Source organism: Mesoplodon densirostris, chromosome 3, assembly GCF_025265405.1.
Source record: "Mesoplodon densirostris isolate mMesDen1 chromosome 3, mMesDen1 primary haplotype, whole genome shotgun sequence".
Lineage (NCBI taxonomy): Eukaryota > Metazoa > Chordata > Mammalia > Artiodactyla > Ziphiidae > Mesoplodon > Mesoplodon densirostris.
This window is the reverse complement of record NC_082663.1, coordinates 58860580-58872264: the sequence shown is the minus strand read 5'-3', so window position 1 is coordinate 58872264 and position 11685 is coordinate 58860580. Positions and strand designations below refer to the sequence as shown.

Below are 11685 nucleotides of genomic sequence, written 5' to 3'. Positions count from 1 at the left end.
ACTTGACAGTCATTTAGTAAATGTTAGAATACAAATGTTTCCCATGTACATTATAAAGCTTGAAATCTCCCAACTTACCAGTGGCAAACCGCTTCTTTACTAAGGAAAGCCTATAGCCAGTGCCTACAAGTTCAATATCTACTCCTGAGAGGGTACTTCCCTCGCTGAGGAATTGCACTGCAAGTGTTGTGGGTTTACTGGGTCCTTCTGAAAGATCAAATTTTGCTCTGAGGGACCCAGAACCTACAAGGAAAAGAACAAAGAACTTATACAGGATAATATATTTCACACCAAAAAAGGCAAATGAGCAAGTAAGCTGAACTGTGTCTGTCCTATGCCAAATTCGTGAAATGTGTACAGCAAACAAATCAATGTCCTGTTTCCAAATCAGACTTTATTCAGTGAATCTGAATTTTCGTTAAGTAATCTTCATCCATGCTTCTCTTTGACTTAATTAATAATAATCTTCAGAGGCATTTACTATTGAGATTCCTATGCTATATGCATGTTGAAATGAGTCAAAAGACAAGTCTGAGGGACGCTCAGAAGGAAGCCCTAGAAGGGATGAGTGGGAATAAAGTCAAAAGAAAAGGACTGCTGACTACCATATCATGGGCGGGAGAGGTAAAGAAGCTAAGACACCTAAGACTGGGAAGAGCTGTATCAACATTACTATTTTGTATTCACCCTTCTTTCCCCCCCTATATATATATATATATATATATTAACATCTTTATTGGAGTATAATTGCTTTACAATGGTGTGTTAGTTTCTGCTTTATAACAAAGTGAATCAGCTATACATATACATATATCCCCATATCTCCTTCTTCTTGCGTCTCCCTCCCACCCTCCATATCTCACCCCTCTAGGTGGACACAAAGCACGGAGCTGATCTCCCTGTTCTATGCAGCTGCTTCCCACTTAGCTATCTATTTTACGTTTGGTAGTGTATAAATGGATAAAGATGTGGCACATATATACAATGGAATATTACTCAGTCATAAAAAGAAAAGAAATTGAGTTATTTGTAGTGAGGTGGATGGACCTAGAGTCTGTCATACAGAGTGAAGTAAGTCAGAAAGAGAAAAACAAATACCATATGCTAACACCCTTTGTTTTAAAATTTAACTGGTCTAACATCATGCCAATTATGTCTGAGGGGCTTTCTTTTCAATATAACCATTTATTCAGCATAACTCAGTCTAACTGTGGCATAAATAGTAAATAATTATGAATATTATAAATGCTAAGAAAATGCTATTTTCTTAACATGCTAAATGTTAAGAAAAAAAAAAAAGCTATGGGCACATAAAATGGTGTGGGGATGACAGGCCTGTATCTCAGGCAAAGGTGACTACAGGTAGAGATGGGAGACCTGACAGAGCATGACGCATTTAAGAGAGCTACACCTACATCAGAAGAGCTGGAGAAGAGGGTACAGGTGGAAGAGAGTGGTAGAAGAGGAGACTAGACTGGCAGCAAGGAACGAGCTCTAAATATCTTTACAAACCACCAGAAGAAATAACCATAAGGAACCACCTAAGATATGGAAGACAAACATTTCAGGTAAGTCTCTTAGAAGGGCAGAAAGGTACAAGATGCAATGTAGGGAAACCACCTGAAGGTCAATAAAATAGTCTAGGATTCTAGGTGACAGGAAAAGGGGATCTGAACTAGGCTAAGGGAAAGGAAAGAAAGGAATGAATTTGAACGATATTTAAGAGTTGAAATCAAGGGGTGAAAAGGAGGAGGAGCCTAGGAGGATTCCCGGGTTTCTGGCTGGGGAAAGAACTGCTGGACAGTAGGAGTGACATTCTGTGATTCCCCGCATAGAAGCTGAACACTACAGAGAGAAATCTGGAAGAAAATATAACTATGACCCATCCTATACTATTGTACCTGGTGGCACAGATCAATTGGGAAGATGAACTGCTGTATAATTCTTAACGCTTGCCCAAGCCCTCCTTAAACTTTTACAGTTCTTGATATGCAAAATTCAATTCTGTGAAAGTTCCACCACAGGCCAAGAGCAGCCACTTTGGCAATCCTTAAACTTTAGAATTATTTCCTGTCCCTCTTCTGGGCATAAAGGCAAAATAGAAATAGATTTCTGTTTTACAGTATTCTAATTTGGAGATTTTTATTTAAAGGCTGACTAACCAACTCAGAACCACATTTATAAGATGTTTCCATTTCCTCACATAGACACTCTGATACCTGAACAGCAGAGGGAAACTATTAATATATCTGGTTAGAAAATTTGTGTCTTATTTTTAAGAGAACAAACTCCCTTCTTGGTAAATATTTACAGTAATACTGTTTCATTAAATATGGGGAAAATATACCCTTTCTTCCTGGCTAACTGGTTGTAAACTCTCAATTCAAGTAGCATTTCTGGTTTACTTCCAGTTTCAACTAGGAATTTCAGTTTTGTCTCCCATAGCCATACAGTTAGAGTAAAAAATCAGTACAGTTTACCCTTGAAAATAGGCAACCTTTAAGTACCAAACAGGAACAAAGGAACTAGAGATTAGCTAGGTTATTTCATACAATGTGTTGTTCTCTAGTAGTAAAAGTCTGGTTCAGCACAGCAGGTCTGAATGAACAGACAATACGAGGTATGTTCCTGGACTTTTATGCAGAAATACCTATGAGAAAAACTACTGATGATATGTTTTACATTTTGATCACATTATGCTTAAAATGTTTAGAAGGAAAAAGCTGAGCAAAACTTGAAATGCCAAAAAACACTACTGAATAGGAAAAGTAACTGGAGATTAATTAGGCATTCAAAAGAGGGCAGGAGAACTCTCCTTTGATTAAGAGAAACTACAAATAAAATGTTAAAGACTTGGGCTTTCCCGGTGGCACACTGGTTAAGAATCTGCCTGCCAATGCAGGGGACAAGCCCTGGTCCGGGGAGATCCCACATGCTGTGGAGCAACTAAGCCCGTGTGCCACAACTACTGAGCCTGTGCTCTAGAGCCCACAAGCCACAACTACTAAGCCCGCATGCTGCAACTACTGAAGCCTGCGCGCCTAGAGCCCGTGCTCCACAGCAAGAGAAGCCACCGCAATGAGAAGCCCGCGCACCGCAATGAAGAGTAGCCCCCTCTCGCCACAACCAGAGAAAGCCCGTGCGCAGCAACAAAGACCCAACACAGCCAAAAATAAATAAATTTTTAAAAAAAGTTAGTCTTGACTGTCCTGTGAATTGTATTCTAAATTGAGTTAGGGGATATACTAGGAGTGATCAACTAACTCGCAGAGACTTTTTCTTTGCATTGGGAACACAGATGCGGACATGGTGGGAGGAGGCAATTAACTTGCTTCTCCTTAAAATAATGGTCACAGAATTAAAGGCTGTTGATGGTTAGTTTTAATAAGGGGAAATGACCAAGGTAAGGTTCTCCTGACAGAGAAAAGACAGAGGGGCTTTTTAAGGCCGGGAAGCTTCTGCATGATTTCTGGGAGGCCAGGAGGACCCCAAGAATGAGCTAAAGAGTGTGTTAATTAGTATCAATTAGTTTTCAGTTTCAATTATCAGGTTACCTAGACTTCTATAAATTTACTTTATTAGGTATCTTCTATTAATGGTAGCATGTGAACATAAGCATTTATATAATATTTATAAAGCTATAGCAAAATATTATTTTTCTCAGAGAAAGCACATTCAATCTAGAAGAAAAAAATGTGTTCTGAATCTCAACTGGTCCACTCTTATTATAAGGTATTAACTTCCACCTAGTGGTCAGTTTTAGAATTGAAGGCATGAAATTCCAGGAGAAAATTTTCCATAAACATGCCGAAAAAATCCATGTGACATCACATTATAAACAATGAAAAAATCATGCACACACTTACCTCTATTTTCTGATTTTTCTGAAATACCAGAGAGTTTCCAAAAGGCTTTCATCTGTTCTGCATTCCTGTAAGAACAAACGTTTTCAGATAATGTGTCTAGAATAGTACCTTGTACATAAGTTAACACTCAATAAATACATTTTAAATATTTCACTAGAACTGTGGTGCTAGATTTACTTTGAATAGTATCACCTGGTGAAAATGTGTTTATGAGTAATATAAATATAATACTATTATCTTTATAAATGGATATTTACCAAATTATGTAAATTCTCTTCATTTCTACTGATCAGAGAAAGGAAAACAATGCATAGGTGACCCAGTATCTTCATTACTCAAGGAAAACACAGTTTTATTACTAAACGGTGAAGCAAATATAAACGAAGAGTGGTTAGAGTCTATACTAATATTAATGGAGGGAACAAGAGAGGTAGTTAAAAGAGATGTAAAAACTAATACTAAAGACTAACCAGATAGGTATTCCTATAGATATGCTAGATGCTATATTTAATCCTATAAAATAATATCTTTATTTTTAAAACGAAAAAAAAGAAAGTTTAGAGAAATGACATACTTTGCCTAAGGGTAAAGTTGTATTGAATCATTCGAGTCTGGGTGGGGACAGCAAGACTAGTTTGTTTATTTTGGGTTGCGGCTACTGTAGCTTGACTAGTAAAATGTACAGTACCTTTTATAGCATGGTTTCTTTGGGAAAATACACTACCTTGTAAGACAACTTTCAGAACTTAGGTTCTAAGACTCAGGGATTGCAACAGAAACTTAGTGGGAATTCAGAAATCTACTTAATTTACCATATTGCAGGGGGAAGGGACTGCATGTTTGTGACTCCTCCATCCACTGGTACGACCACCTGTACATTGGAAAGCACACTTGGTGCCACCATAGCTTCTGGGTTGTACTTATAATCCACTCTAAGATCTGTGGTGCCAGCACTACATTTCCAATATGTTGCAAGATTTAGAGGAGTGGACTGGATACCATTTGATGATACCTTTAAAGAGAGAAAAAAACAAACAATTGCCTTTGACCTAAAAAAGTAAACAAGTCATGTTAACGACATATACTTGAACACAAGAGCTCACACATTCAAAAATAATAATGAGGGAGCTGTCTTTTGCTAGGCGGAGTGAAGCAGGCTCATCTCAAAGGCCTAAGTGTGGACCTGGGACTATTTACATCAAAATTTCTGTGGTGCTTGTTTAAAATGCACATTCCACTGGCTCCAAATGCAGAAAATCTGGAGGCACTGGTGGTATAGGGATTAGTATAGCTGCCTTCCAAATGCAGAAGATCTGATTCAACTGCTTAGGTACAGGGCACAGAAATCAGCGTGTTACGTGATTCTTATTTATGCATGTAATGTTTGAGAACCTCTCAACGTTCAACATAGAATTCTGAGATTCTTTTTAAGAATTCAGACTTAAAACAGTTAGAAAAACTGGATCGCCACGCAGTTCTGCAAGCCTGGAGTTAGAATACTTCCATCTTGAAATGTTTAATTTTAATCACATGAACTACAGTAAATGGTGCAATTCCTTCCAATTCTTCCGTTCCTTGCTCAAATGACTTACTCCTTTTCAATGAGATTACATTGAAAACTGTATTTTCACTCTTCCTTACCTTACTCTACAGACTTTCCTTTCTCCATAGCACAACATACATTATTTACTTACTATGTTTACTGTCTATTTCCCTGTGCTACTCACAGCAATTAGCAAGCACTGAATAATAAATATTTGTTGAATGAATGATAAATACTTGGAATAAACTTTAAGCCAACGTTAAGTGGCAGCACTTTTTTATTCTTTAAAGTATTTATTTACTAGAAACATAAGCCATTTTAATACAATTATCCTATTAAAAATTCAAATAAGACATAAATATATGAAATAGGAAATTTATCTCTTGGCATTCTTACTCCCCACTTTTTTTAATTAAAAAAATTTTTTTATACAGCAGGTTCTTATTAGTCATCCATTTTATGCACATCAGTGTATACATGTCAATCCCAATCTCCCAATTCATCCCACCACCACCCACCACCACCACTTCTCCCCCTTGGTGTCCATACGTTTGTTCTCTACATCTGTGTCTCAATTTCTGCCCTGCAAACTGGTTCATCTGTACCATTTTTCTAGGTTCCACATATGTGTGTTAATATACGGTATTTTTCTCTTTCTGACTTACTTCACTCTGTATGACAGTCTCTAGATCCATCCATGTCTCAACAAATGACTAAATTTCGTTCCTTTTTATGGCTGAGTAATATTCCATTGTATATATGTACCACATCTTCTTTATCCATTTGTCTGTTGATGGGCATTTAGGTTGCTTCCATGACCTGGCTATTGTAAATAGTGCTGCAATGAACATTGGGGTACATGTGTCTTTTTGAATTATGGTTTCTCTGGGTATACGCCCAGTAGTGGGATTGCTGGGTCATATGGTAATTCTATTTTTAGTTTTTTAAGGAACCTCCATACTGTTCTCCATAGTGGCTGTATCAATTTACATTCCCACCAACAGTGCAAGAGGGTTCCCTTTTCTCCACACCCTCTCCAGCATTGGTTATTTGTAGATTTTCTGATGTTGCCCATTCTAACTGGTGTGAGGTGATATCTCATTGTACTTTTGGTTTGCATTTCTCTAATAATTAGTGATGTTGAGCAGCTTTTCATGTGCTTCTTGGCCAGCTGTATGTCTTCTTTGGAGAAATGTCTATTGAGGTCTTCTGCCCATTTTTGGATTGGGTTGTTTGTTTTTTTAATATTGAGCTGCATGAACTATTTATATATTTTGAAGATTAATCCTTTGTCCGTTGATTCGTTTGCAAATGTTTTCTCCCATTTTGAGCGTTGTCTTTTCACCTTGTTTATGGTTTCCTTTGCTGTGCAAAAGCTTTTAAGTTTCATTAGGTCCCATTTGTTTATTTTTGTTTTTATTTCCATTACTCTAGGAGGTGAATCAAAAAAGATCTTGCTGTGATTTATGTCAGAGTGTTCTTCCTATGTTTTCCTCTAAGAGTTTTATAGTGTCTGGTCTTACATTTAGGTCTCGAATCCATTTTGAGTTAATTTTTGTGTGTGGTGTTAGTTTTACTCCCCACTGTTAACATCATGGTACATATACTTCCAAATTTTCTAGGGAAGCAAACGTAGATCTGTCTCATTCTTTTAAATGGCCACAATAATTAATTTAATCAATCTCTTCCTCTGTGGATGTGTACTTAGATGGTTTCCAAGCAATGCTGCAGTGAATATCCTTTCTACCTTCCCCCCACCACCCCCACCCTCTAATTTGTGTGATTTCCAAAGAACAGATTTCTGGAACTGGAAATGTTGAGTTAAAGGTTACATATACTCAATGATCTAACAGAGTTACCTTCTAAGAGGTTCTATTAATTTGTACTCCTATCAACAAGTGGTCACACCTCTCCTAATAGAGCAGTCTTTTTCATTTTTGTCAATCTAATGAGGACTAAAACTGGTATCTCACTGTTGTCTTAATATTCATTGTTCTGATTACTACTGACATGGAGCATCTTTCCATAAGTTAGCTACTGAGTTATTCATCTTTTATTTCTAATTTATAAGGGCTCTTTGGAGTAAACCTTTTGGTCTGTCTTACAATATTACACATGCTTTTCCTTCAGATTAAATACTGATTCTGTTTAAGGGTTTGGGTGTTTTAACCAAACATCTTATAAACACACATTTCTTTTTGTCTGAAGTATCTCATTCTCTTATTGCATGACTTCTGGGTTTTGTATTGTATTCAGAAAGGTATTCCACACTTCAAGATTAAAATATGTAATAAACATTTACAACACATACACAACACACATGCATACATATCCACATACATACATACATATTCATCCATGCTTTATTTTCATATCTTTATGGCTTCATTTATTATTATTAAACCTTTGATACATGCAGATTTTATTCTGGTTAAAGGTATGAGCTAGGGATTCAGCTGAATTTTTTTCCCCAAATCTCCAGCCTGCTGCCCCAGTATCATTTACTGAAAAATTCATCATTTCCACATTGTCTTGAAATGCTACTTTGTCATAGAAAGAATTTTCCATTTATTCTTAGATCTATTTCTGGATACTCTAATCTGTTTCATTCATCTGGCCATCTATTGTTGTGCCAGTTCCAAACTATTTTAAATACTGTTGGCTTACAAAGTTTTCCCATTAAAACTAAAACATTACTCCACATTGCTCTTTAAAACGTTTCTTAATTTTCTGAGCTTTATTCTTCTGAGAACTTGAAAATACTGTCAAGTCTCCAGACACAAATATATAAACACCTCCACTGAGTTTCTGATCAGGATCACATTAAATTTATAAGCTAAGTTAGAACAGCTAAGCTTTCTAGAATACGAGTCTTCCTTTAAGTAAAGTATACCATTCTAACTATATTCAAGGCAGCAGAGATGATGTTGTTTCTTAACTAGTTTAAAAAAATTTTTTGTCTTCATTGTAGCTACAGGAAAGGATGCTGTAACAGATCTTTAAAAAATTTTTTTTAATTGAAGTATAATTGACATGTAACACTATATTAGTTTCAGGTGTACAGTGTAGTAATTTGATATTTATATACATTGTGAAATGATCACCACAGTAAGTCTAGTTAACCTCTGTCACCATACATACAAAGTATTTTTTTTCCTGTGGTGAGAACTTTTAAAATATACTCTTAGCAACTTTGAAATATGCAATACAGTATTATTAACTTTGGACACCATGCTGTACATTACATCCCCATCACTTATTTATTTTATAACCAATAGTCTGTAACTTTTGACCCCCTTCATCCATTTCACCCACTCCTAACCCCCTGCGCCTCTAGCAACCACCAATCTGTTCTCTGTACCTATGAACTTGGTCTGGTTTGTTTTTTAGATTCCACACATAAGTGAGATCATACGATCTCTGTCTTCCCTTTCTGACTCATTTCATTTAGCATAATGCCCTCAAGGTCCATCCATGTGGTTGCAAATGGCAAGCTTTCCTTCGCTGAATAGTATTCCATTGTATATATGCAGCAAATCTTCTTTATCCATTCATTTATTGGTGAACATTTGGGTTTTTCCATATCTTGGCTACTGTAAATAACACTGCAATGAACACTGGGGTCCAAAAATCTTTTCAAGTTAGTATTTTCATTTTCCTCGGATAAATACCCAGAAGCGGAATTGCTGGATCATATGGTAGTTCTATTTTTAATTTTTTGAGGAACCTCCAAAGTGTCTTCCATAGTGGCTACATCAATTTACATTCCCACCAACAGTGCACGAGGGCTCCCTTTTCTCTACATCCTTGTCTTTTTGATGACAGCCATTCTCACAGGTGTGAGATGACAGCTTATTGTGGTTTTGGTTTGCATTTCCTGATCATCAGTGATGGTGAGCAACGTTTCATGTATCTTTTGGCCATCTGTATGTCTTCTTTGGAAAAATGTCTATAAAGATCCTCTGTCCACTTTTAAAATCAGATTGTTTGTTTTGCTATTGAGTTGTATGTTCTTTATATATTTTGGATATTAACCCCTTGTCAGATATATTGTTTGCAAATAATCTTCTCCCATTCAGTACATTGCCTTTCCGTTTTGTTGATGTTCTTTGTCGTGCAGAAGCTTTTTAGTTTAATGTAGTCCTGCTTGTTTAATTTTGCTTTTGTTGCCTTTGCTTCTGAAGTCAAATCCAGAAAATGATCACCAAGGCTGATGTTAAGAACCTTACCACCTATGTTTTCTTCTATGAGTTTCAGGGTTTCAGGTCTTGCATTCAAGTCTTTAATCCACTTTGAGTCAATTTTTGTGTAATACAGTAGTCTAGTTTCATTCTTTTGCATGTGGCTATTTAGTTTTCCCAATACTATTTTTTTAACATCTTCCCAATACTGTTTATTGAAGAGACTGTCCTTTCCCCAATGTTTATTTATTCTTGGCTCCTTTTGTCATAAATTAATTGAGCATGTATGTGTGGGTTTATTTCTGAACTCTCTATTCTGTTCCATTGATCTATGTGTCTATTTTTTTGCCAATACCATCTTTTGATTACTATACCTATGTCATATGGTTTGAAATCAGGGAGCGTGATGCCTCTAGCTTTTTGTTCTTTCTCAAGATTGCTTTGGCTATTTGGGGTCTTTTGTGATTCCATACAAATTTTAGGACAGTTTATTCTATTCCTGTGAAAAACTGCCAGTGGAATTTTAACAGTTTTTGCATTAAACCTGTGATTGCTTTGGGTGGTATGGATATCTTAACAATTTTAATTCTATCGATGAGCATGGAGTATCTTTTCATTTAGTTTTGTCTTTAATTTCTTTCATCACTGTCTTATAGTTTTCAGTGTACAGGTCTTTCACCTCTGTGGTTGAATTTATTCCTAAGTATTTTATTCTTTTTGATGCAATTGTAAATGGGATCATTTTCTTAATTTCCTCTGCTAGTTCATTATTAGTATATAGAAACACAACAGATTTTTATATATTTTGTATTTTGCAACATTACTGAATTCATTTATTATTCAGTTTATTCATTTATTATTCAGTATTCTGAGTTTTTTTTCTTATGGAGTCTAAAGGTATTCTACATATGTCATCTGCAAAGAGTGACAATTTTACTTCTTCCTTTCTAATTTGGATGCCTTTTCTTTTTCTTGCCTAATTTATCTGGCTAGAACTTTAATACTATGTTGAATAAAAGTGGTGAGAGTAGGCATCCTTGTCTTGTTCCTGATCTTAGAAGAAAATCTTTCAGATTTTCACCACTGAGCATATCAGCTATAGGCTTGTCATATATGGCATTTATTATGTGGAGGTATGTTCCCTCTATACCCACTGTGTTGGGAATTTTCATCATAAATGGATGTTTAAATTCTGTCAAATGTTTTTTCTGTAATCCACTGAGATGATCATACGATTTTCATCTTCATTTGTTAATGTGGTGTATCACGTTGACTTCTGGATGTCAAACCATCCTTTCATCCCTGGACTAAATCCCACTTGATCATGGTGTATGACCCTTTTAATGTATTGTTGCAGTTTGTTTGCTAATATTTTGTTGAGGATTTTTGCATCTATGTTCATCAGGGATATCAGCCCGTAATTTTTTCTTGTAGTGTCCTTGTCTGGTTTTGGTATCAGGGTAATGCTGGCCTCATAAAACGAGTTTGGAAGTGTTCCCTCCTTTTCTATTTTTTGGGAAGAGTTTGAGAAGAATTGCTATAATTCTTTTAGTGTCTGGTAGACTTTGGTAGTGAAACCATTTGATCCCGGACTTTTGTTTGTTGGAAGGTTTCTGATTACGGATTCGTATCTCCTTACTAGTAATCTATTCATATTTTCTACTTCTTCATGATTCAGTATTGGAAAGCCGACTGTATGTTCCTAGAAATGTATCCATTTCTTGTAGGTTGTTGGCAATTTGTTGGCATATAATTGTTCATAGTAGTATCTTATGAATCTCTGTATTTCAGTGGTATCAGTTATAACAGCTCCTCCTTCATTTCTGGTTTTATTTGAGCCCTCCTTTTTTCTTGGTGAGTCTAGATAAAGGTTTGTCAATTTTGTTTACCTTTTCAAAGAACCAGCTCTTAGTTTCATTGATCTTTTTAGTCTCTATTTCTGCTCTGATCTTTGTTATTACTTTCCTTCAACTAACTTTGGGCTCCGTTTGCTCTTCTTTTTCTAGTTACTTGAGGTGTAAAGTTAATTTGTTTGCGATTATTCTTGTTTCTTGAGGTAGGCATGTATCACTATGAACTTCCCTCTTAGAAATGC

The 11685-nt window shown here is 36.0% G+C and overlaps 1 protein-coding gene across 2 annotated transcripts in view; it reads right to left on the bottom strand.

Moving 5' to 3' along the window:
- FCHO2 (FCH and mu domain containing endocytic adaptor 2) overlaps positions 1 to 11685 on the bottom strand; it is a 115121-nt gene that overhangs the window by 2500 nt on the left and 100936 nt on the right. For both annotated transcript variants that reach the window (XM_060093033.1, XM_060093032.1), the window contains exons 23-25: positions 4679 to 4878; positions 3867 to 3931; positions 79 to 243 (exon numbers count right to left, since the gene is read on the bottom strand). In XM_060093033.1, coding sequence (XP_059949016.1) covers positions 79 to 243; positions 3867 to 3931; positions 4679 to 4878 — 430 coding nt within the window. The remainder of the gene's footprint in view (positions 1 to 78; positions 244 to 3866; positions 3932 to 4678; positions 4879 to 11685) is intronic.